This window comes from Anopheles coustani, chromosome 3 (genome assembly GCF_943734705.1).
Source record: "Anopheles coustani chromosome 3, idAnoCousDA_361_x.2, whole genome shotgun sequence".
Lineage (NCBI taxonomy): Eukaryota > Metazoa > Arthropoda > Insecta > Diptera > Culicidae > Anopheles > Anopheles coustani.
Window position 1 is genome coordinate 90,782,188 of NC_071288.1, and position 25,670 is coordinate 90,807,857.

At 45.3% G+C, this 25,670-nt stretch overlaps 4 protein-coding genes across 4 annotated transcripts in view; all 4 read left to right on the forward strand.

The window, feature by feature from the left end:
• LOC131260642 (protein 4.1 homolog) overlaps positions 1 to 11,914 on the forward strand; it is a 44,797-nt gene extending 32,883 nt beyond the window's left edge. The window contains exons 8-15 of the mRNA XM_058262414.1: positions 1,155 to 1,242; positions 1,309 to 1,382; positions 2,391 to 5,213; positions 6,496 to 6,720; positions 6,964 to 7,077; positions 7,229 to 7,384; positions 7,449 to 7,559; positions 8,773 to 11,914. Of these exons, the coding sequence (XP_058118397.1) occupies positions 1,155 to 1,242; positions 1,309 to 1,382; positions 2,391 to 5,213; positions 6,496 to 6,720; positions 6,964 to 7,077; positions 7,229 to 7,384; positions 7,449 to 7,559; positions 8,773 to 8,838 (3,657 nt within the window). The 3' untranslated portion in view covers positions 8,839 to 11,914. The remainder of the gene's footprint in view (positions 1 to 1,154; positions 1,243 to 1,308; positions 1,383 to 2,390; positions 5,214 to 6,495; positions 6,721 to 6,963; positions 7,078 to 7,228; positions 7,385 to 7,448; positions 7,560 to 8,772) is intronic.
• Positions 11,915 to 13,991: 2,077 nt separating this feature from the next.
• On the forward strand, positions 13,992 to 14,635 carry LOC131261381 (uncharacterized). The gene has a single exon (XM_058263402.1). It carries the CDS (start codon positions 14,157 to 14,159, stop codon positions 14,382 to 14,384), a length of 228 nt encoding a protein of 75 aa, XP_058119385.1. The 5' UTR covers positions 13,992 to 14,156; the 3' UTR covers positions 14,385 to 14,635.
• Positions 14,636 to 14,646: 11 nt separating this feature from the next.
• On the forward strand, positions 14,647 to 22,967 carry LOC131261380 (lipoyltransferase 1, mitochondrial). Its single transcript, XM_058263400.1, has 5 exons — positions 14,647 to 15,774; positions 17,700 to 17,807; positions 20,793 to 20,896; positions 20,983 to 21,247; positions 21,338 to 22,967. Exons 1-5 carry the CDS (start codon positions 15,112 to 15,114, stop codon positions 21,497 to 21,499), a joined length of 1,302 nt encoding a protein of 433 aa, XP_058119383.1. The 5' UTR covers positions 14,647 to 15,111; the 3' UTR covers positions 21,500 to 22,967.
• A 1,455-nt stretch (positions 22,968 to 24,422) lies between these two features.
• LOC131269281 (cytochrome b-c1 complex subunit 7-like) lies at positions 24,423 to 25,561 on the forward strand. The gene is made up of 4 exons (XM_058271635.1): positions 24,423 to 24,432; positions 24,621 to 24,758; positions 24,966 to 25,013; positions 25,148 to 25,561. Exons 1-4 carry the CDS (start codon positions 24,423 to 24,425, stop codon positions 25,393 to 25,395), a joined length of 444 nt encoding a protein of 147 aa, XP_058127618.1. The 3' UTR covers positions 25,396 to 25,561.
• Positions 25,562 to 25,670: the final 109 nt, after the last annotated feature.

Sequence of the window (25,670 nt, forward strand, 5' to 3'; positions counted from 1 at the left end):
CCTGAAATAGTTAATATATCGCGCGCGATCACCTAATGAAGTTTCGTTGTATCGTTACACTACTCTGCCACACGACATCTCTCTTTCCCTCGTCTCTGTATCTCTTTCTCCAATGGCTCGTTTTTATTACTGCCCGTCCCCCTTTCCCCCTTCCGAACCCAATGACACACCTGTAGAACTTGTTGCATTGTTTGGATGTTTACTGCAAAATTTAGAACAAACTCCCCACTCACTCTACGTTCGTATAGAATCGATTCACATCTCCAACCCCCTGTTCTCACCTCTCGTTCATTGTGCTGAAGAAGTAATCGCGAGTTAACTTCACACAAAACTCTTTACGTTGCTCTTACTTATCGTTTCGTCCGTCACATACGAGGTATAACAACAAAGCCACTAACATACTACCTACTTGTCTGTATCTATTTGTATTATATAACGGTGGAAACAATTTCACCGTCGAATGAATTAAACCGGAACACGCGGGTATAGTTGAAGCGCGAGTCCAGCACCGGCACGGCGTCCGCTTCATCGCAGAGTTCCCTCGAGGGCGAGTACGAAACCAACTCGCCGAACGTTGTCCCGGCACAGGTTAATAGCAACAAACTCTGTCCGCTCCGTTTTCGTTTCCTTTCGAATATCTAGTTTCCTAGTTCCGTTTGGTTTTTCTTTTGTTCTCTAAAGGTATTCCAAACTTGCCTTCCGCATTTAAATTAGTTTGTTTTGTTTCCTTGTTTGTGATATTTAATCTCAGTGAAAGATTTGAGCAGAATGAAAATGTTATTGGTTTCAATTTAATTTTTGAAATTATGTAAGGTTATTTTACGACAGAATAACGGAATTGTTGTTTTATAAAACGATACAATTTCGGTCAAATTTGTATTAACTGATCAGTCCTTTGGTATTGTTATTTCTGCTTACTTGCTGTTAAGTATTACTAGTCAGTTTTGTTATACTCTGCTTGTAGTGTAGAGTGCTTTATACACATATTGCACAATTTCACCGTTTTTTTCTGCATAGTTTGCTAATTTAGTCCACAGCATCATTGTCACTCTTGCATGTTTTCGTTCAGTACAATTTTCTATTCCATTTTATATGATTGTTTATTACTTTCCAATATTGATTGGTACCCGTTTCTTCATACACACACTTTACAGAAACCGGCCGGAGGGGTTGCAGTGCTGCCAGTGGTCGGCAAGAAAGACAAACCGGAACAGACTCCTCAGAAAGATGAAGCGCTTAATGGTAGATATAGAAAGAACCGTTTAAAAACGGGACCCTTTAAGGCTAATCTCTTACATTTATTTTTAGGTAACAATGGACAAGCGGCGGATCCGTTGAATTCATCCGCGGAAGAAACTACTTCGCCATCCGGTAAACGTAGGGTAAGTGTCGGATGTTTGCTTTAACAGTTTCCACCACCTTTTTCGAAATTCAGAGCACATTGAAATTCAATCGTTATACAACACCGTAAAACATCTTGCGATTTTGTTCCCCGTTAGAACGATTTTACTCCGTTTGTTAGTAGCATTTTGATCGTCAATTTTCAACATAACTAGTGTCCCTTTTTGACATTTTTTTCGATCCAACTATGCGCTAAAACTCACTTACCGTAGATTTGATTGCCAGTAATGTTGTTGCCAATTTCTCCCTTACGTAAACATTCTCCTATTGTTCTGGTTGAAAGTGAAATGGCACAACTGTTGCGTTAAAGTGTATTTCTCGTCGTCGTGGATCCTGTTACTTCGTGTATGTGTGGAATGTTGTCCGGTAATAATTTTCGTATTTCTTCGCTCCTTTGAGTTTCGTGTTTAAGGTAGAGTTTTATCTCTTTTTAATAAGTTTTCTTGCATTTTTCTGTTCTGTTCTTGACCAACAGTTTGTAGATTTACCATGTTTTCCCCTCGACGAAACCTACTCTTATACTTCCTAAAATCAAACGCTGTTTTACTCGTATGTGCTAGGACAGAAAATGCCTCCCAAATTCATACACATACCGAATGAAGAAAGTCGCAAATAAGATTTTCATAAAGTGATTTAAATGTTTCCATATGGAAAGAGTAGCACATTGATTGATATTATTTTTTGTTTATTCTATTTCCTCCCTTATTTCGTTTTTCTCCTTTTTCCTCCAATGTTTCCTTAATGACCCACATGATCCTCGTTCACGTTTGTGTTTTCCTCGACACACCTTCGATCCGAACGACACCCTACCGGACCCTACGACGTTGCTTGTACATTTGTTGCGTTTGCCTACGTACGAACGGTGTGCGTATGTCCATCCTGTGCTCGTTCATTGCGACAACCATCACCACCACCACCCGCCCGTCCACATCCATGTTTTGTTTGTATGTGTGTATATGTGTGTGCGTCCGTCCGTCCGTCGGTTGTAGGGATTCCTGTTTTCGTCCGGTCGCAAGTCGCCAAAGGATAAGAAAACTCCAGGCAGTGGACAGCAAGACCCAGCCGCCGCTAAGGTGATGGCCGCCGCAAACGGTGATGGTAGTAGCAATGGCAAGAAGGAACAGGTCCCAGTTCAGCAGCAGCAGCAAACGACACCGGAAAAACCGGGCTTCACCAAGCCGTACGAATACTCGGAGAGCGAGCAGGATCCGGCCGCACACAAGAAGAACGTTAAAACCCGGGGCTTCCGATACGACGAGGCGGCACCATTGCGTGGTGCCGCGAACGACGAGCACGAGCCGCAGCTGAGTCCGAACTCGCAGAGTCGCCGTGCGACCGGATTGGCTTTCAATTACGCACCGGGCGAAGATCAGAAGGTGCGCGAATCGGTTGAGAAGCGCAAGACGCCTGGCTCACCGTTAGTTGGGGCTGGTGGCGCCACCAAGCCGACGTCCGATCAGCTGTCCCCGAAATCGGCCGCCCGTGGTCTGCCTGGGGAGACGGACGCCGAAAAGGGTGTGCGTACGAGCGCAAGATCGTATTCGCCGAACAAGGGCCGTACGCCGGTGGATCCTTTGGCATCCGGGGCCGGAACGTTCCGTCCACTGGATGACACCAGTACCGCGTTCATTCAAGGGGAACAGAGCGGGGCCGCTGCCGCTGCCGCTGCAGCAGCTGCTGCCGCCGCCGCAGAGCCGGCGAAGAAGAAGGTAAAGATCATGGTGATCATTTCGAAGTTCGATCCCAAAACGAAGAAGGTCGACACGGCGCAGGGTGTGGTGGAGCATTCGACCGGTGTGCTGGACACCAAGACCGGTCAGATCGAGAGCAAGTATGGGCTGATCGATCCGAAGGCGGGCACCGTGGTGAACTTTAATGCTCGCACGGGCCAGAACGAAACGTTCCAGGGTCAGACGGATGCAAAGACGGGCCAGCTGCACGTCGTTGGCGGTGTGGTAGATCCTGCCACTGGTAAGGCCGACGAAAGTCTCGGCCAGGCCATCACCGTTGTACCCGACGATGATACGGTGGTCGAGATCACCACTATTACCTCGAAGGTGGACCCAACGACGGGCAAACTGGACACCACCAATGGTGAAATCGAGAAGAGCCGAGCTATTCTGAATCACCGCACCGGAGTCCTGAGCACCAAGTACGGTGATATTAACCCACGCACCGGAGAGCTACGCTCGATCGATCCGAAGACAGGTCGTCCGTCGCCGGCGGCATCAGCCGTACGCCCGGTTACGGTGGACCGTGCTAACGGACAGATCACGATCGTCGGTGTGATGGATCCGAAGACGAATAAGGTTGATAATGGACAGGCGCACTTGCTGGCCATTGGAAACCAGGTCGATCCGGTGGTGGAGGTCACCTCCGTACTGGGCAAGCTGGACAAGAAGGGCATCGTTGACCCGAAGACGGTCGTCATCGATAAGAGCACCGGCCAGCTGGACACGAAGGACGGCAAGATCAACACCAAGTTCGGACAGCTCGACCTGGTCAAGCAAACGATCACGTTCGTTGACCCGAAGACGGGCAAGACGGAGACCAAGGAGATCAAGGTCGACCCGGTCACCGGACAGGTGATGCTGAAGGGCGGTCAGGTCAATCCGAAGACGGGCAAGGTGGACAAGGACTACGGTCGTATCGTATCGATCCGCATCGTGCACAGCCGGATCGATCCGGTAACGGGCAAACACGTCCCGGCGACTACGGTCGACGACAAGGACATCCGTGTGGATGCGAAGACGAACCAGGTGTGGATACCGGACGGTGGCAAGGATCCGCGAACGGGTGAAACGATCTACACCTCGAGTCAAGTCGATCCGCGCACCGGTTTTGTCATTACACTGTACGGTTATCTCAACCCGAAGACGAACGAAATCGAACGACAGTCGAAACTGGATCCGAACTTAACGAAGGTCGATCCGTCATCGGGGCAGGTTTACGCCGCGACCGGCCAACTGGACGAACGCACCGGTGAGCCACTGTTCGCGGCCACGCAGATCAACGACGAAACTGGCGAGATGTACACGAAGGTTGGCCGAGTCGATCCGAAGACGGGTCGTCTAGTGATAATCCGTATTTTCATCATCACAAAGAAGGACGAACGGGGCCGTCCGGAGGAGGTGGACGTTACGACGGTCGACATGGATCCGGAGACCGGTCACATCCGGAACGTTGCCCCAAAGACACTCTACCTGTACAAGATGCGCGATCCGATCACGGGCGAAACGTACAACGTCGATCCGAACGATCCACGTGTCGCCGGTGCACGTACCACCGTCACACAGACGATGACCCTGAGTGGTGAGATCGATCCCGTCACCGGTCGCATCAAGTCCGAGTGGGGTCACATCGATCCGAACACGGGCGACATCGATCCGGCAACGGCTATCAAAGACCCGGTCACCGGCAAGCTGATCCTCAACTACGCCGACATCGAGCCGAGCCACTTCGGCAAGAACGTAACCGTCACCAAGGAGACGGTACCGATCACACGCGAACAGTTCTACGAGGGCATCAAGCACATGGGCAAGACGGCGACCCGACGTGACTCGGAGAGCTCCGATGACGACATGACTGCCCAGTACGGTAGCGAAACCATCAAGGAGATCCACTCGGGCGCGGCCGCCGGCCAGGCGGGCAAATTCAGTTCCACCACGGCGGCCACGACGACGCCAACCGTCGTTAAGACCACCACCAAGCAGGTGATCACGAAGAACGAGGACGGCGTCACGCACAACGTCGAGGAGGAGGTGCAGAATTTGGGCACCGGCCAGATTGTATACTCCACGCAGGAGCACAAGGTAGTGTACCCTCTTCATAAAGCGCACTACTTCTCATGTCCGCCGAGTTTGGTGGCGCATGCAGCAAAAACAGCAAACAAAAAACAAACAAACCGCCGTTACACGCAAGCCACATATTAACCACTTACATATTATTTTCTATGTTTTAGTATGTTTTGTTGTGTTGTTTCTTCTGTTTTCTTACTTCTCCTGGGATATTTTTTGGGTTTAATTTAGTACAATCGGTTTAGAACCAACTTGTTCTTTTATTTTTTTTAGTTGGGTTCCTAACATAAGTTGCTTTCTTGTTGAGCTTTCCTTCATCTGCTTCTCTATTTTGCTGTCGTTCTACTGTTGGCTGCTTCTGCTACGCTTTATTGTTCGGCTGTAAATACGTTGTTTGAATTCAACTGCATGTCGCTGCGTTTTTCTTCTCCCTGGTTGATAATATTTTCATAATTTTCTACACACACATTGATAGTATTGTGCATGGTATTATTATTATCGTCGTTTTCCTTCGTATTTTTTAAATATTGTTGTAATGGGTTGATTTCTGGTGGAGAATCGGTCGGTTGTCGTAGTTATATGTAGTTTACACATCCTTCGGTTGCATCGTATTGTCTCCTTAGTAGGTGGTAGCTGTTGTTCTAGTACTCGAGGTGTGTTCTAGACGCATTGATATTTTCCTATAGATTAAATCTTCTTGTACTTCATGTACCTAATATAGAATCTTCTAAATTTTTTTAAATTGACACGCTTGTGGTTTAGTAAAGGTTTTATTAACAATTCGTTTAACACGTTGTCTGCCAAGTTGTTTTAGTACAGGATTTCGGTACAATCATTTTTGATAAATTTAGCTTATAAGATTTATTAAACCAACGATTTTAGAATACCAAGCTAAACCTAAGCATCCCAAAGTGTTGGGATTACTTCAGCTTTTATGTTTCATGACGTATTTATGTTTGTGTCAAACAACATTTTAGAACTCATGGCAATTGCAAGTTCACGTAAACCACTTTATCTTAGTGATCTAAACAATTGATTGTGGTTCGACTTTTCGGTTATGGTGAACTCACACGCTGCATACATTTAAGATAACCTACTTCCTTGTGCACGCGGCATGATCAATGCACTCACGCACGATCACTAACCAAGCTGTTTCGTTGAATTTGTTTTAATTTCAAATTGATTTTCTTTAATCCGTTTGTTTCCGTTGCCATTAATGAAATGCGCTTTCGTTCCAATTATGGTCGTTGTGTATGTGTTTCCCACATCCTTCCCGCCACATCACCACCACCATCAGGCCGATGCACCGACCGGCGGTGCCGATGCAGGTAAATTCGTGACGGCCACCGCCGTCACCACGCGTACCGCCACCACCCACGAAGATCTGGGCACGAACGCGAAAACGCAGCAGCTCGAGGAGAAGACGGTGGCCACGACCACCACCCAGCACGGTGAACGGCAGGAGCAGCGAGTCATTACGCAGGAAGTAAAAACAACCGCCACCGTTACGAGTGGCGATCAGGTGAGGAGTTGGGCTTTAGTTTATTTTTTTTTTAATTTCACTGCTCCATTACTTATCTATGTATGTTATTCTTTTTTTATATTATTTTCTTCTTGCATTATCCTGCGTGTTGTGCCTTTCTGATTTACGCATTGCTGCATGGCTCAATCTTTTATTTTTCTGTACTGTTACTCTGTGGATCCAATATCATACTTATTGCACGAAACGAAACACTCTGCTCGATGGCTCCATTGCGTGTCCTAGTACACACGCCGTGACAGTGTCTCGTCGACGAGTTCCGGTGATTCCGGAACACCGATCGATGGCCCGTACGGAGATGAATCGCTATCGGAGGTGATCTACAACAAATCCTACACGGTTTGTATAGCATTTCTTCACTACTATTTTGCATGAGAATGTTTGTTACGATCGTATGTTCCATATGTAAATAAATAATACGAATGTACAGAACTTGGGAAGTGGAACCGAAACTAATCGATCTCTGTCCACCTATCTGCACACTTTTTAGGGAGCTGACAATGTCGCCGGTGCCTCCCAGATACCGGAAGGTCCGAACGTGGAGCACCGTCGGGTGCTGCTGGAGGAGGGCGAAACCACAGCGCATGGTGAAATCGTCTCGTCTCAAACGGTGTCCAGCAAAACGCGAACCGTTGAAACCATTACCGTAAGTCGACGGTTGTTCTTCCTATCACATGTTTTTAATCGAACATTCGTTTCCCAATTTTTAGTACAAAACGGAACGGGACGGTGTGGTGGAGACCCGCGTCGAACAGAAGATCACCATCCAGTCCGACGGCGATCCAATCGATCACGATAAGGCCCTCGCTGAGGCAATCCAGGTAGGGTCTAATGGAGTGGCCAGTTTGCTTTCACCCGCTAGGGGCATTATAACTACTTATCGGCATTTCCAAACACGTCCAAAAGACACAAGCAAAACAAGAACGCACGGCTTCATCTTTCCTTTCCATCCATCCTTCCTTGCTGTTATCCTCTAGCTGAAAGATCGAACATTTTTTTATTAAAGAAACATGCGTTCCGAGTAAAAGTTAGCACCAACTGTTTCAAATCTTCCTGTGCAAATGCTAATCTTAAAACCATTGTATTGATTGTGTCGTTACAAAATCATCCCCTCCGAATTCGCCATCCTCTCCCTATCTTCGATCCGGGCAGGTTGCTTCACTTAAAATAAATATCAACCCGTTCGATCGACGGGAAACCGCCCGAAGGTACCTACTGCGCACCAGCCAAGCACCGCTCGCTCCTTTACGAGGGCCAAGAAGTGACCAGAGCGAGAAGGAGGACGCCCGGAAGTAGATTGATTGTTATAGCGGGCTGTTGATGGGAGATTGGCCAGTGGTCAGAGCTACGCCAGTGCAATCGATGTGGATATGTTGATGACGGTTGAGTAATGCCCCGTGTTGTTTGCGCGAGTGTTTTGCCATACGAAGATCGTTTCGTAACTGCTCCCCGTTTGAGTGTGCTAGACTGGAATGCCCTAAACAAGCCAACATGGACACACAGACACTCTCACAAACACTATCGTTATTAGCAGTGTTAAAGCCATTGAGTCCTATAGCGAAAAAAATCACAGTTCAGTCTGAAGATTCGCCTTCGCTTGGACTGCAAGGAATTCTTCATCCATTCCCATCGATCGATCACACTTTTGAATTTTATTTTCATCCGTTCTATCGCGCATTGCTTCCGAGTGAATCATCGGAGTGTTTTTTTTTTTGCGCCTATATCTGAGTCGGTAGTTGTAGCCCTTACCGGAAGCTGTTCGCTTTTCGGATGAATAACTGGAACGCAATGTTTTACAACCTCGCGATCATTCTACATCCTAACCACAATTTCTACCAATGCACAACGCGCGTTATATTAGCCTAGTTTTGCTTCGATTCCTTCCGCCCCTCCTCTAGTGGCTAATTCTTCCCCCGCACTTCCCGGTTGATCGTTCGCGCACGTTGTTGCTTTGTGCGTTGTACTAAAATGCGTTGTACTAAACCAACTGATCGATTTTATATTCCTTTTATCTTCCCCCCGTCAATTTCACAGGAAGCGACCGCCATGAACCCGGACATGACGGTGGAAAAGATCGAGATCCAACAGCAAACGCAGTAACCGGTTTAGGTATGAGAAAAACGCCACACGGACGAGGGCCATATTCGAGAACACGCCACACAGTGTTACGGCAGAATATCGTCGTACATTCGGGGTGGGTTAGATACACCGGGGGAGCAGATGACAATTTCGATGATAAGAAAACGAAAACGAGTGTGTGTTTGTGTGATGCCATCATCATGTGCCTCCTCGCGCGAGGCATATCGAGTTGTGGATTGGCGAGAGCAGTTTTCTGACACTCCTTTTGCTTGCGATCTTATGCGTGTAGTGTGTATCTTCGCTTACACCGCGTTGTTTCCGTGCTTTGCAGCAGAAGAAAAAACAATCGACGATGAAAAGGACCGAGGGAGTCTATAACATTACAATTTAATGCAAGTAAGAATAAAAAGTGCAAATCGTTAGAAACATTAGGGTCGTTGACAGCGGGAAGCGAAAGAGATAGATAGTCGGGCGAGCGAGAAAAAGAAAAAAGGAAAGATTTTTATTCATATATTTATTTATTGCTTAAAGCGGGCGGTGAACATTCGGAAGTGCACGCGTGAAGTGCATCTAAGAAATGCTAAATGTGAAACGGAAACAAATGAAAGAAAACATATATACACCACATACATATACACAAAATACTACAAGCAAACAATCAAATTCGCTTTACGAAAATCACCAATGCTTGACGAGAGAAATGCAGTGAACAGTGGACAAGCAACAAACAGCTAAAACTATATCTAAAGCACCATAAACGGAAGGTTAAAAAGAAGAATCTTTGATGTTAAGGAGTACATTAGGGGGTTTTTCAGGGCATACAAACAAGTAAGAGTTAAAATTACAACAGTTTGCATTTGCTAAGAAACGAGCCGAAATGATTATTTACAGTTGTTGTCGTTGTGTCTTGTGGAAGTAACAATTTAAAACAACACACGCTTGTAAGAGCAAAAAGAGAACACACAAGGGGAAGTGAAACAAGAAAGGAGTAATGAAAAGAAAGCTTACTTTAGAATGAGTAATCAGTTTGTTATGCTGAAAAACAAGAGCCCAACCAAGCATAGATATTTATACACGATTGGATCGAATTAAAGTAATCTACTGCAAAATGTGCTTTACTTGTATTTGTTTTTAGTTTAACTACTTCTGTTCAAGTATTCTTTGCGAATAAAAATAAATGAGAAGCAACTTTTGATGAAAATTTATTGGATTAACACATTTAAAGTAGGCTGCGAATTGTTCGTCACGTGAGAAGGAATGGATGCAAACCAAATACACCCAACAGTGTTCAATTCGACCGAGATCCGGTCGGTGTGCAAAAAGAAAAAAAAAGTCCAGAGTCATAATTGGTTGAAGCCGTACCGAAGTGTGGAGCCATTAATAGTTCAGAGAGGTGGAAGTGAAATTTACAAAATTTATTCATCGTTGCTTATTTAAAACGACCGTTAGGGTAACGAGGGGGTGACATTTTACAACTCTTACATGTGTGACAGAAGATAAACAATCGTTGCCTTATTTCAACTGATTGATCATCTTTACAAACCTCATATCCTGGAAGGTAATAGCTTACCGTTTGCTGCACTTTTCTTTCTATCTCGCGATTAAACTAGTTTGCAAACTATGCTTACATTTCATGAACTTTTGTTGTCGTACGTTTTCGTCGTTTTCGCTTCTGTTTGACATTAACATTCCATAACATCTTGCGTAGTAAAATGAAGTAAAGATTGTTAGGGCCGTTTCAATTGATCTGCATTCTATCTGCCACATTCAAACTCAGTTTTCTACTCCTAGTAATGTTAAGTTTTTACCTTGCTTGAGTAAACGTAGATCCGCCGCCGATAGTGAATGATGGTGTATTTTTGTTTAGCATTGGGCATGCATTTTCACAAGTGCATTAGGTTTAGAAAGAAGTCCGCAAATAGGGCAGGCAATCATACCCCTAGAGAGAGGGTGTGCAATAGTAAGAAGATAAAACCCCCGCTACATTCTTTATCAATCGTCGTAAGCATTTGGCGTTGTTCCGCGAAGCGGACTTCGATGTTCCAAGACGGACGGAAACGAACGGTTTCAGATGAAGGAAGCGAATACACATCACTATAGAAGCGTTCGTGGAGCAGTATCGAGTGGCTTGTGTTGTAATGTAATTTCTGTTTGTTTTAGTTTGTTATTTTTAATTTAATTAAGTTGCGTACATTGTCAAATGGCTTCTGCTTATTTTTTTTATAATTTACGGAAATATATTAAAGATTTGTTAAGTATAATTTTTTGTGTAAGCGCTCTATGCAAACTACTTTTCGTTCTAAAGCAAATGTGTTTCCTGCGAGGGTCAAAATTAAGGGGCACATTTCTACTGTCGTTTATCCCCAACTAACTATGCCAATTTTGACTAAGACAAACCGACTCTTTCCTATACATTTTGCTAGCGGTCCAGCAGTAAAAGTAAAAAAAAAGAAAAAAGTAAAGTTCAACACAAATGGGTAATCATATGTAGCATCCAAGCGTCTTTTTACGCAATTTATCAGAACGGTGGAGGACAAATGAGCGAGGCTGTGTCTAATTGCTAGCTAGGCATCCACGATTTACCAACCGTCTTTTGGTTCACAAAAGAGTAGGAAAAGGAAAGATCCTATACTAACACGTTAACCGATATCGGCATATATTCTCATGTAGTCACATTTCAACTTCAACCCTTCGATAAAGATCTTGCATTTTACATCAAAAATCAAATCTAACGCGTGATGTTTTTGGGTAGAGCGGAAGTTGGTTGAAGGAAGATCCTGCTTGAGACAATGATGCACCAAACAGGATGGCAGGTAAACTAATCACACGATTGCAATCGTCTAACGGCTTGAGCTCTCCGTGTTTGTGTGTTCCAAATGAAAGGTGCTTTGCCTGGCTTGGGCTGGAAGTTGGAAATGCTCGTGATGTGTGGAACGCTTAAATTTGGGACAGTCCGAATAGAAGTATATCGGAGGCAAGTAACAATCGCAATCAAATGTTAAGAATTCTAAGATAAAATAAAAGGTGAGACACGCGAGAAAAACATCTGATTCTGAAATAATAATAAAAACGCCACGTGATTAACAGCAAGCTTAAGTGTAACGAAACCAATTTTGATGTTTTAAATTATTAACACAATTTTACTTTTCGTTTTACGGTGTTACTTTTGTTACATTGCAAAATATTTTAAACCATACAACCGTCATATCATAGAAAGAAAATGTGCCTTCTCATAATGCAATCTATTTTTAGCTTACAAGAGATTAAAAAGCGTAAAACCTTTCCCACATCAGTGAAGCTAATCAATCTTGTGATTGCAATGAAAAACTGGAACATAACTCGCAAAACAAGAACCCGGAGTACTTCCGGCACTTCGTTACCATTCGTGCGCAATTATTTGCGCAGTTACCCGGCTTCAAATGTGGGTCATTTCGCATTACGATGGCGCTACACTACGTCACAGTGCGCATTGCAAACCTATTGTGAACGTAATGTAACGCGATTAAGCGTTTGTTACTGGAAACAAATTCTTATCAGGAAGATTGCCTAGATGTACTAACGTTCCCTAGGGACTGGTTAGTTGTACTTGGATGAATCTCATTGAAATCGAATCCAGTTCGCGTGGATGCTGATGCACCTGCTGGTGCAATCGCACGCTTCCAAGTCAATTATCATCGGGTGACCTTAAGGGAGACGATCGGGTTGGTCTCCCCCTCTCCAGATGTCGTCTTGTGCGTGGTCAGGACCGTTGGGGGGCCCGGCGGGAGCGACACACGTTGCGGCGTTGGCCCACGTCACTGCTGCCGCAACTTTGTAACCAATCGAGCCCGTAAAGAGAATGCACTGCGCGTCATCCCGGTTGCACTCCCCTAACACGTGGTAACAGAAGATAAACGAAGCATGTCAGTTGACACTCGAGCGCTTCGCGGGAGGTGGGAGAGGTATTGTACGGGAGAGGACTACGGTCTCGTACAATCAATGGATCATATAACCAGACGGCTGCGGGTTGCGTGATCGTGAAATGTGGCGTGATCTTGAAACTGGTCAAGAACACGAAGTGTGTAACAGTTAACAGGAACTCTAGAAAGAACTAGAAAGGGAAGACCCTAGACTAGAGAAAGGAAAACTTTTCCTGTTGATACCGGAACTAAGCAAAAAAGGTCGTAGCTTTTACTCATCCAAAAGAAAAAGAGTGGATAATTTGGAGTGGATAAAAAGGAAAACTTTTCCTGTTGATACCGGAACTAAGCAAAAAAGGTCGTAGCTTTTACTCATCCAAAAGAAAAAGAGTGGATAATTTGGAGAATTATATGCAACTTTATGATTCGAAAAGATGTAAGTTTTGTAGTTTTAGAAATGTAACCTTCTAACAAGAATTCAATTTTTATATTCTCTTACTATTTCTAGTTCTTTCTAACTGTAGTTTATAAGCTTTTATTTTCATATCCGGTAAATTGTTTAGGTTATTACTAGAAGATAGTTCTTCTGGGAAAAGCCTTTACAGTAAACCTATCGTAGAATTCAAATAAACACGTCCATCAAGCATTGTTTTGGTTCGATTTAAGAGGAAGAAGAGTAAACGTAACGCCAACGGTAGGGTAAAACGTATCGACGTGTGTTTAGCTGAATTATGCAATTTCAAAATTTATCAAACGCTTATATCACATCCATTGAAAATTCATCGCCGAGGGAAAAATCTTGGTTTGAGTAACATTTTAAGAATTAAATTATTATTTTTGTATTTTATGGTAATAGAAACAAATTATGATAATTGATGTCTGACCATGTTTGGGGATAGTTTTTTAATGGACTATGTGGATTTAGGACAATATGAAGTGCATATTGCCTCACCTTACCCTACTTGCATGTTGGTGCTATGTTTTGCTGTCATAATGCTTTAAATGGTCCAACCTGAAAAGCATAGCATCATTCAAACAACCTTAGTCGCGATAAGATCCACTACCACAAGCAGCACATCAAAGTGTATAAATTAAATTGACTCCCCACCAGCTGGAATCAGTTGATCAAACTCCGTCTGATCGAGTGGAACGTAAACGAGCTACCTTCCGTTCAAACTCCTCCCGTGACTCCAGTGAAGTTGCGAAAGTAACACTCCCCTATCGACATCTAGTGCCTACATGTTGCGATTGTTGAATTGCATAGTAACCGACCGGTGGTTGTTGTGTGTCGTTTGATTGCCTACCTTGTGCGGGCAATCCTGTGCGTGTATAGCGAGCCGAGCAGCAATAACAGTCGACAGGCTGGCGAAAACGCAGTTCAGTCGAGCTGCTGGCAAACGGTGTCACCAGTTCTCACCCTCGTCTGGCCAATTGAAAGGAATGCCCTTTAACTGCAGTCGCGATTGTGTGGGTATTCGATACCGCATCAACTCGCTGCACCAAACCTGGAAGTGGCTGCACCAGACCATCGCCCTGCACGAGTACCTGATTTCCATGAGCGCAGCTGACACGAATAACACCAAGCAGCCGCACTCCTCCGCTCAGCCACAGCAGGGAAACAGCTTCTTCGGCATCGGACAGCAAAACAACATCTGCGTTGCCTGCTAAGAAGGACAAAGAAAGCGTAAAGGAAGAGTGCAAAAGTGTATCCTTACGACGTACGTTTTCCCAGTGTGTGGTGCTTAGGAAACATAAGGCAGCAAAAGTAATTTAGTGCAATAAAATTCCTGTTCCTCGTTTGTGCCTTAAACGAGCAGTGCATTATTAGTTGTAGCAACATCAGTAAACTCTAGTCAGCAGACGAACACGTCATCGTACCGTATCGAACCGTATCGGCTTCAAAGACTGGCCACACGAGTGTGCACAAGAAACGTCCATCGTGATCGAGGTAGAAGGGAAGCATAGAAGAGATCATCATTCTTTAAAAATAGAACTTCGAAGGCCAAATCCTCAGCTAACGTGACACTGCCTGTAGTTTGTGAAACGGTCAAACAACGTAACCAGTCCGAAGACTGACCTCGGTGCGTGAAGAACTATCCAGAAATATTCCGCTGTGAAATCACTTCCAAACGGCAAACGTGCAAACCGCCCCTGGTTCGCGATCGGTTGCTACGAATTTCCGAATCAAAACAAAGGAACCGACCAAAAACAACACATTCTGCCGAAATCGGTGGAAGTGATAAAAAATAAAGCGGCTGCATAACAAAGAAAGTGCAAGCAACTGCATTTTGCTGTGCTGGTGTGTGTGTGTGTCAGTGTTTAACAAGAGCAGTGTCTGTTTTGCGTTTGGGAAGACTTTCGAGAGAAGACTGAGTGGAAAAAAACTCACGGCAAGATGGCAGCTATGGTAGCGCAGCGTGTGGGATCCTTCGCGAGATCCTTTGGTCGCATTTATGTCCTGACGTCGTCACCGTCGCCGTTGCCGGTGGCAGCAAGCGTGTACAATCAGCGATCGCGCGCGATCGCGACTAGCACGACTACACTCTCATCGACGGGCGCCAGCGCCGGGGGTAACGATGGTAACAGCCCGACCGGGCACCTTACGATGAGTAGCGCCAGCAAACAGCTGTCCGCCGCCGACATCAAGCGCATACCGGACGGTGAGGTGCGCAAGTCCGTCTTCATCTCGCAGTCGAACGATGTGTTCACCAACCTGGCGCTGGAGGACTGGATCTATCGGAACTTTGACCTGACGCACCATCACATCCTGATGCTGTGGATCAATAAGCCGGCGGTGGTTGTCGGCCGGCACCAGAATCCGTTCGCTGAGACGAACGTGTCGGCGCTGGAGCGCAGCGGGATCGAGCTGGCCCGGCGGAACAGTGGCGGCGGGGCCGTCTACCACGACCTGGGCAATCTGAACTGCACCTTTTTCATGCCGCGGGCACGGTACGATCGGAAGTACAACCTGAACTTGATGATCCGCGCCCTGTACCGGGAGTACGGTATCAACGCGGAGTTGTCCGACCGGGACGACATTGTGCTGCTGGGCAAAAAGGTACGGAATCGCTTATTTTCGTTTCACCCCAAATTCGAATTGAATCATCATTTCGCTTTCATTTCAAAATACTTGCTGATGATAACAACAAAAATGATATTGAATTACGAACGACATTGTTAACCAGCAGAAAGTCATATCTCGATTGTGACGCCATTTCTCAATAGCTAAAGAAAAACAGGATAAAAAAAGACCTTGTTCAATGTAAATTCCCTTAATAGATTTTCCCAAAATTTTAAAGGGGTTTCCCCTTTTTGTAAAAAGCGGTCTCTACACAAACGTCAGTTTTTATGTCGGGTATTTTTTGCAGTTCCGCGAATGGCCAGTTGGTTACGTGCATGCAAGGACGCACGTACTCCAAAAGTCGTTGTCCTACGTGCGATCGGTCACATCGGTCCAGCATGCACAGAAAAGATGGATTTCATGACATCCTTAGCCTCGATCAGACTCCGCTACCAGATGTTCCAGAGCTCTCTTTGTGCTGCGTGCGTGTGTGTGTGTATGTGTGTGGCGATGCAGTGATTGCAAAATGCATTGCTATAAACCGCGGTGTATCGCGTATGTTGAAGCGGCTTCGATTCCGAAGAATTGCAAACGGAGAAAAGTCAAACAAGAAACCGACCCAGCAGCAGATAGGGACGGGTTTGTAGGGGGCAAGCGGAATGGCCGCTGGCAAAACGCCGTGGAGCTTTTCTTCACGTGTTGAGAGCGTGACCCATGAAACCGGTTTCGGTTGCCCTACGCGCACCGGTGGCTTACGGAAGGAACAAGCACTGGAAGCGAATCATCCGCACAGCTTGGCGCACACACCGCTGTCATTCCGGTGCACGTGCACTCGGCGCGATGCGGACGCACAATTTTGCGCTAGACACAGTCCGGGTGTGCGCTAGACACAATTCCTAGGGCCCACGCGTGGCGCGTCTTTGTATTCACTCTCATCGTAGACGTCGTAGGCAACAAAGTTGTACTGATAAGCACTGACGCCGATAGACCATCAGCGTGCAACGACGGAAGGGAAGAGCGAGCGCGTTTTGCCCATAAAGGAATACCGCTAACGTGGAGCACAGCAGGAACCGGCCACGATTCACCCTTGAACTCAGCGCTGTTTGTCGTGTGTAGCGTCTTAAGATCTTTTAAGCGCTAGCATTACCTCCTGAGGGCAGGTTTAAAACAGCAGAATTGAGTTGCTTTTCTGGCCATCGCTGTTGCTAAGCAACATCCACAACGATGGGCACCGCCATCAACGTGGGCTGTTAATGGGAGACAACAAGATACGCTCTTGCTATTTGCTTATGCAGCCTGCGTCACTTACGTTCACGTCCGTTCTTTGTCCACGCGTTGGTAAGATGATACAAAACTGGAACTATTAAAAACCGGTAACGGAAGGAAGCAACCATCAGACGATGTGTACGATTTGTTAGCTGCGTTAGCTTCTCGCCTGTAGGGCCATTCCGAAATACCGTTCGCCAAACATGTTTCCAAGGACAATCAACTAGTCACATTAGTTTTGCTATCAAAATAACCTCTAGCAATAACCTCTGCGCCAGAAAGATGGCCATGTTTTGTTCGGCCAGGCTTCTTGAAGATGCTTATTAGTATGAAGACATTAAGAATAGAAGCTTGCTTCGGTTGTGTGTCTAATCTAATCGTATTTTTATTTTTCTGTTTTTCGGCGAGGGCTGCTTTACCGTTCCTGGTTCATTTAGACTGAACAATCCATCAGAGCAACCATTGAATTTATTTGTTAAGACCAAATGAAATTCTAGTGGAATCAATTTAATGGAAAGTTCCATGAGTTTGGAATGATAGTAATTACCATTTTACTGGTTTTTCTCGTACCATTCTTATCACTATCCATTATATCTTACTAACAGCTGTGGCCTGCCAGCAGAAATCATTTATCAATTTTGTTTTCATATTTGCAGATATCCGGCACGGCGGCAAAACTGGGCCAACCGAACGCTTATCACCACTGCACGCTGCTGGTGAACTCGAACAAACTCCATCTGGGAACATCCCTTGCTAAAGATAACGTAAGTATCGACTTGAAACCGCCGAGAGAACCCCACCAAAAATAGGGTCAAATCAATTCTAAGTGGTGCCGGCCGAAACTCTATCGCTGGTCCATCCTTTTCCCGCGTTTGATTCCCGCCTGTTGCCAGGGTGGGAAATATGATGACCATCGTGGCACGCGTCCGTATCGTGACCGGCCACGGGATGGCCTGATCATCAACAAATAAGATAAACCGGTTTGCTGCTGATAGTCGCGCACCATATACTTTGTTTCCCTCTGTTTTTCGTCTTTATTGCTGGAGCTGCTTCAATGAAAAGGAGAGTTTTTTATGATGTCCCCGGTAGAGGCGAGAGTCATTATACGGTCACACTAAATCTAAGATCATAATAGACGTTTCTTGGAACAAACACTGGAGCGACAGCAACGTTTGTGTCTGTGGTTTGTTTGTTTGAAGATAGAGCTCCACAGCACATTCTGTTTCTTTTGAGGTTCTTTGTGTTCCAAGACGTCTTACGAATTGGGGTCATCCGATGGTGCATCTGTACGAAACGCAATTGGCAATAATTGGATTGCATCAGCCACCGAACCAACAGTTGGTCTCTTTGTTGCCGAGCGATAAACTCCATTCCGCGACATCGTGGGTGACTTCATCAAGTCATTGTACCTTCTATCGTCCCTGTTCTTCTTACGCTGTCTTCATCCCTTTCCCGTATCTCCGTATCCTTGACCACACTCACTGAACTTTGAACGCTGAGTCTTCGTTTCAGTGCCGGTAGTTCCGAAAGCCGGGTATACAAGTTGTCGCCGGGGAGAGGGTAGCACGTAGGATGAAGCTTGAAGGTACAAACTGGCAAGAAAACCGCTCTGTTTCACTGCAAACTGATAAACGTCTCCGCTTGATAAGCTGTCGCCTCCGGAGGGAGGAAACAAACAAACAAACAAACAAGTGCCATGGGCTGTGTACTTGTGTTGTTCGTAATGTTCTTTTTCTAGTGCAAAATTAAGGCCAAATGTCTATAAACTGGTTCGATGTACCGGCACCGGGACCGCCTCGAACCGGTTTACCAATACCGTTGGTCATGATAAGGCTTTCTTCTCGATCTTATTTAATGTTCGACTCATTGCATGTGATAACGCACCCAATGGGGGGACTCTGGGGAGAACAATAACCCCCCCTCGCCCTCCTACATCCTTACAAAAACACACAAATACGCGCAATCATTGTGACCCTTTTTGTTTTGCGCGAAATGGCCGATAGGCTCGCAGCGAGGTCTATCCCGGACGGACCGGAGATAAATGCGACCCAGACGGAATCTCTCCCGCGGGCTGAAAACACATTCGGTTGTCAAGTTGGATTGGTCGTTCAATCAAATCTTGAAGACTGTGTGCCCAAGGAAGAAGACACCAAAAAAAATGCTACCAACACCACAAGCGAAGGAAGGAAAACACATGCTGCTCCCCAAATGCGAGTGTGATAACAAACATCGTGCTGGGTGAACTCACCAATGGTACTTGTGGAAATTTTCCACTCCGGAACATTCGGCCCACCTTTTTTTGGGCCATCCGACGCTCGAAAGTCGGAGGTGATGCGAACTACGCTCAGTGAATCTGCCATATCGATAAGAAGCTGTTGCTTACCGATTGCGTCCTCTTTGAGGCGGAGGACGCGGAACCCCAAGAGACTGCTGTTCAGGGACAAAACAGAACCATAAATCTGCACGTTGGAGTAGGTGGTTGGTGCGATTATCGAGGTATTTATAATACCTGTTCCATTGCATGCGGCTATTATTCGATTTTTTATTACGAATTTTTAACGATCTCGCTGTACTCACAATTATTGCTTCCAAAAGGACAGCTGGTGTTATTCACATTTGAATGCTAATATTTGTTAACCAATTTCGATTTGAAATTTTACATCAAAACACATCTAAGAAAAAACATTTAAAAAATCTGTTAGTAACAAAAGATTTGTTTGAATCAAAATAAATAAATATGACTGTTATGAAAAAGGAGTCCAAAATACTTGAACGTTGTTACACAAAGGTGGTCCTTATTTTAATTCTTATATCAAGACACTTGTTATTTCTTGCTTTCCAATAGTCTGTTTATTAATCTGGAATTTTATAGAATGCATGTTATTTATGTGAAGCATCCAAACCATAAGTTATATAAATATAGCTAGTTAAAAAAATCAAAATCAAATGCTACATAACGCCATCACCATCCCGTTAGCAAAAGGCGCTTTAGCGCTGCATCTCGTACCGAGCAATACCGGTCTGGCCAATCTCGGTTACTTGAGCAATTCCGGTTCAGACCGTCTCAATTTATCTCGATAGAAAAAAAAAACACCGCGGCTGCACTCGCCATTTGCTAGCTAAGTGGCACCGGTTTAAACCGGTTTTGGTCAATTCCATTAGATCGGTCTCTCCCGGTAGGGTCTGTTCCCTTGAAAAAAAGGGAGCCCGTCGGAACGTTATGACGCCGCAAACCATGCGCACTTTGCACTGGGAGGGGTGGAGGGGTAGTGCGCGCGCGCGCATCCCGTGGGTTTACTATTGCACGCTTGACGAACGTCGAAGGACAAATTCAAATAATTGTGGTGCTGCTGAGGGAAGGAGGGCCGCGTTTACGTGGCGTTGATAAGGGCTGTTTGTTGTAACAAACCTTAACAGTCTGTCAAAACGAATGAGCGGGACGCAACTCGGCAGCCAGCTTCGTCATTCACACATACCCGCCGGTGGGGGGTTATCTCGAGTGGCCCGGCGGTCTCGTTTGACTGGGGGTCCGAGGAGAGCATGATGGATTGGGAAGAGCCGTAACATATGGCGGCTAAATTGCGCACACGCTGTTGTAAATCAAAATAAACATGTTACTTCTACGATTGTGTGTAAAACTTGGAACGGTTGCGATAGAGAGGTTGGCGGCGGTTGGGTTCTATGATTTATTCCCAAATAATTTACACCCGTTGCCGGAATCTACATGTATTCACTTCCTATGGTTTCAGGTTGAAATAACAAGCAAGGCCACGGCATCCGTCCCATCACCAATCAAGAACCTCGTCGATGTGAACCGTACCGTCAACATTCAACAGCTTCTGTCCGCCATCGGGTAAGTGGCTCGAAATCATCTTCTCTTTTTTTGGGAGATATAAACAACAATAAACTAATGTCGTGTATTCTCCTCTCTTTATTTAGATATGAATTCCTGCGAACGCCGGCAACCCAGCTGACCGATGGTGGTCGGGAGCTGCTGATGAAACAGCGCGGCTTCCAGCTGATCAACCCGACCGACAAATGGTTCCCCGGTATCACGGAGCTGCGGCAGAACTTTGCCGCGTGGGACTGGCGCTTCGGCAAGACGCCCGCCTTCTCCGTCCAGAAGGCGATCCAGTTGAAGACGGGCGAGACGGCGGGTCAGCAACAGCAGCACGAGATGAAGGTGAAGGTGGACGTGGAGAAGGTAAGTGGAAGCTGCCGTTATCAGCCGCACGGTGTGCCACCCTGCCAGCGCTTATCTTATCTTATCGGATCGGTTTTGTTTTGTCTTTAGGCGCTGATTAAGGAAATCAGCCTCATCCTACCCAACCACGAGCCGATTCCAGTGGTGTCGGATATGATCGGCCGACCATACAGTGAGGATTGCTTCCATGGCATCGCGGACGCCCTGAAGGGTGCCAACACCGAGAGCATGCAGCAGACGATGGGATTATGAAGGTTTATTCTGCCAGCACTAGCGAGCGGGTCCGACGAAGGTGACGGACGGCGTTAGCTGCTGGAAAAAGAAGAACACCCCACCGATCGCTCGCCGTTATGGCTGATTCATAGATCCCCTACGAAGCCAAGAGTTCGCACACCAGTGACCTTAACCCCTCCCTCCTCGGGGGGTTGACAATCGTAGTTGTGATTTACATTCACGCCCCGCAACACGCAACAATTGCATGAAGTCGCACCGAAAGTCGCTCGTGGTTGACTCGTGGGGGCCTGTCCTACGACATCGTTCGCGCACACCGTTAGCAACAAGCAAAAACTTTCTAGGCTCAGTTTCTAGGTCTCCTCGATCGAACAAGCAACTCGAAAACAACTCCCTCCACCACCTTAATCGTTTTCCTAAACGTTTACTTTACCGAACGTTCGATGAAATAGGCTAATCTAAATGAGATTCCTTTGGAAATCACGACCGCCAACGAGCCACCTCGCCTCCCGTCCCGCATAAAATACACCATGTGGACAACACGCGCCGGTTGTCTTTGTCACCGGGCAAAGAACAGCGACGGCAGAATGCACCGATCGGGTTCGGGACCCCCGCGCCTCTGCTTGGTCAATCGGTCGACCTTGCCTTAATACGGCTAATCAGCTGTTTGTGTGTGGCGGGTGGCGGGATGCAAAAGCTGGGACAAGGAAACAACAGACAAACCAGACGAACGATTACAAAGTAATGAAGGCAATAAGTGTGCTTTGCATGCAAACAGAAACAACATATTTACACAAAGTAGTAGGCATCGACAGTGAACCGCGAGACAAACAGTAAACGATCTGCAACTGTTTTTTAGTTTTAGCACCCGAGACACGGTCAATGATAACGGCGAGAGACGATGAAGCGACTATCTGACTCCGTTTTTTGTTTTCTCTTCATCAATGCAACGTAATATTTTTCTCAAAGACGATAAAAATTGTGATTAGGCGAAATAATGACTCCGGTGTGGTCAGTACGGCAGGGTTAACGTTTGCTTTACTCTCGAAACTGACCACCGATCGTCACTAGCTCGTGTATGTTAGTTTAAGTTTACTTGATTATGTGCTGGCTAATTCACACCCAACTTCAATATGCACTCGGCCCTACAACTGGTTTGAAACAAAAAGATAGAAACACCGCATAAATGTCTGCATCACAAAAGCTTTCTTTCTTCTTTTGGCATAAGCAAAACCGTAGAAGGCACAACCCTGATAGGTTAAGAGCATGATAAACAGTTATAAACTTTTCAATTTATTGCTTTCCGCTAGTTTTAGTTAGGTAAATTCCGCCTCCCAGCCTGGGCCCCGTTTTTCCGTCTGTTCCGCCGTTCACGGCATACCGGATTGCAAATCGATCCTTGGGCAGGACGCGCGGGAGGATACATCAAGAATACGATCATATCATTTCGTTTCGACATACCGCTGACGAGTTTTATAGTTAGTTGGCTATTATTAGGGGTTATCATGAAATCGTCGTTTCGTTTTAGCGGTCGCTAAAGGTGCTCATTTGTTCATTTCAGTCGCTAAAAGTTCATTATAATGAACAAATGAGCACCCTTAGCGACGAATGAGCGCCTTTAGCGACCGCTAAAACGAAACGACGATTTCATGATAACCCCTATTGTGTTACGTTTACCCGCGGGCTTTGATCGGGCTGTCATTAGTTTAGTATATTGATTTATTTCTCTTATCATTTCATTTAGGACTATAACACTTTGCCTTTTTTGTTCGTTCTATGTTTCGCCCTGAGGGCAAACGAATGTAAGGGAGTTTAGGAATGATACCGTGCGTTCTGTTATAAAAGAGAAACCAGTTGTTTATATATAAATGACCATAAAACCAAATAAGATAGGTAGAAGTAGGATAGAAAGTAAATACATTTATTCTCTTTTATGAAATCTGTTGTTTGAACTTTGAACGCGACGCCTTCGAAAGAAAGTTCTTTTATGATTGAAAGAAAAAACTATGCTGTAATGCTCTTGTTCTAATTGAGTGCGTGAAATACAAAAATCAAGTTCAAATCTCCACGTGATCCTTGATTTTGATCGCAAAACTATGTCATCAATCCAAGAAAGTGCTAACCCAGGTTCCAATTATTGTGCTTGGATTATATTTGTTTATGCTCAATTATTATCGAATTCAGTTGACATGTGTTTAAGTATTAGAATTCTGCTTACAATTTTCAAACAAGAATTCAGAGAATGCTCTAAATTGATAAACGACTAACCATTATTTCAAAATTTATACCAGACATGATCGAGGCGCCTCCATCGATCGCTTTTTGGCGAACATGTGTTGAAACCTGAAGGATGCTGTTTAAACGAGTCAGAGGTGAGGTTGTCATCAAAGTGATTACTATCCAGGTGGGTTCATCCCGAACAAATCGCCTTGATTTTTTTAGAAAAATAAAGGAAAAATTTGACAATCGTTCCGGGTTTTGTTTATGTTTACAATTTGCCAGTTGTTGTTTTCAAAGTTCTTTCCGATAGCGTAAGAATGTCGTATTTATCTTGTTCAGCTGTTTTTTGCAAAAATAACTCATGGAATGGGAAAAAATGCGATATAATGAAGATATTGTCGTTTTAACAAACACGTTTCATGTAGCATTGTAGCAACAAAGTGTTAACATATGTGCCTTTGGACGACCTAACCGCTTTACCCATCTCGTCCAACCTCATTTACTAGAGAGGGCAGATTCTTCCGGTAACCGTATCAACTGGAACCAGCAGCTTGCTAACGCGTCGTAATCCTTTTGTTGGTAAACAAAACCAGGAACGATTGTCAAAAATTGATTTCAAAATGGCTGCCACAACCAGGCCTTTGAGCTCACCTCCCTTAGGACCCACCTTGGTTGTCATCAACGTCTAGGTCAGATAGGGATGGTACAATTTTTGAAATTCGAAATGGATCTAGGTTCGTCACTCTTGATACAATATGATTTATATAGAAGCAAGATTATGTAGTTGTGATGATTTTTAGTTTTAAATTTGCTTTTTTTCAGTCGCGTGGCACTTAAAATCAAAATCACAAAGCCATTCGTCATCCTTCGGAACTAGGTACATGATTCCTGTACCGTGAACGACACATTCTATTGAGTGCAGTTCGGATTACCCAACTCTACTGTGCTGTTCACTCGTTTCTGAAGTCGCAAAACCGCAGAATTCTTCGAGAAAAGTTTGCCAATCTTTTTTCGTCGATAAAAATGTCGTACGTCGCTCGCAAAGGACCCGCCGTTTACTGTGAGTGAAATAAGTTGATTTAAGATCGGTGCAATGTGTTTTTGTTGCAATAAGAACGTCCTATGATATAGTTTTCAACTCCAGAAGAATTGCGTCCGATTGCACAAATTACATAATATTGAAGAATTTATGTCCTTAACTTGTACTCTCCTACATCGAATCCGATTTGTTTACATTCTAATTTGAATGTCTTTCCGTTGCTTACAGCTGCCCTCAGCAAATGGGCGTACAACATGGCCGGTTTCAACCAGTACGGTAAGTTGGGATGGTTTGTTTTGAAGCTGGGTCATCGATAGCCAGCGGCCCCGGTCGGATGCAACCCTAACCTTTCATGGACTCTCGGGGTGGACGTGCTGTGCAATTTTCTCACTGTTGTTCATTCATCGTAGGTCTTCACCGGGACGACTGCCTGTACGAGAACGAGGACGTGAAGGAAGCGATCCGCCGTCTGCCGGAGAAGCTGAAGGATGAGCGCAACTTCCGCATCACTCGCGCCCTCCACCTCTCGATGACGAAAACCATCCTGCCGAAGGAGCAGTGGACCAAATACGAGGAGGACACCAAGTATCTGGAACCGTACTTGGATGAGGTTGTCCGGGAGCGTGATGAGAAGCTCAAGTGGGAGTCGAACAAGTAAATATCGTGGCAATTTCGACCGCCAATGTGCACACGTTCTCGTGGGACGGTCCTGCAAGGATGCCGTCTACAAACCATCCGTACCGGATGGACGCAATTATGCTACCCGGTACAGCGGGACGATGTGAGATGATGTGAAATATTAGGAATAAATCATATATCGTTGGAACATAAACTACAGTATTTTAATAATTTGACCAACAGATGAAAAAATACAGAATCGATTAGGGAAAGTTCGAAAGAAAGCTTTTTCGAAATCGAAACGTCGCAGGTGGA

What these genes read in the sequence shown, in the direction of transcription:
- LOC131261380 (XM_058263400.1), top strand. Translation starts at nt 15,112, where the DNA reads ATGGCAGCTATGGTAGCGCAGCGTGTGGGATCCTTCGCGAGATCCTTT. An exon ending in CAGCTTCTGTCCGCCATCGG is followed by an intron (nt 20,897 to 20,982) that starts GTAAGTGGCTCG and finishes CTCTTTATTTAG; the next exon opens with ATATGAATTCCTGCGAACGC. An exon ending in TGAAGGTGGACGTGGAGAAG is followed by an intron (nt 21,248 to 21,337) that starts GTAAGTGGAAGC and finishes TTTTGTCTTTAG; the next exon opens with GCGCTGATTAAGGAAATCAG.
- LOC131261381 (XM_058263402.1), top strand. Translation starts at nt 14,157, where the DNA reads ATGCCCTTTAACTGCAGTCGCGATTGTGTGGGTATTCGATACCGCATC.
- LOC131269281 (XM_058271635.1), top strand. An exon ending in CAAAGGACCCGCCGTTTACT is followed by an intron (nt 24,759 to 24,965) that starts GTGAGTGAAATA and finishes CGTTGCTTACAG; the next exon opens with CTGCCCTCAGCAAATGGGCG. An exon ending in GGCCGGTTTCAACCAGTACG is followed by an intron (nt 25,014 to 25,147) that starts GTAAGTTGGGAT and finishes CATTCATCGTAG; the next exon opens with GTCTTCACCGGGACGACTGC.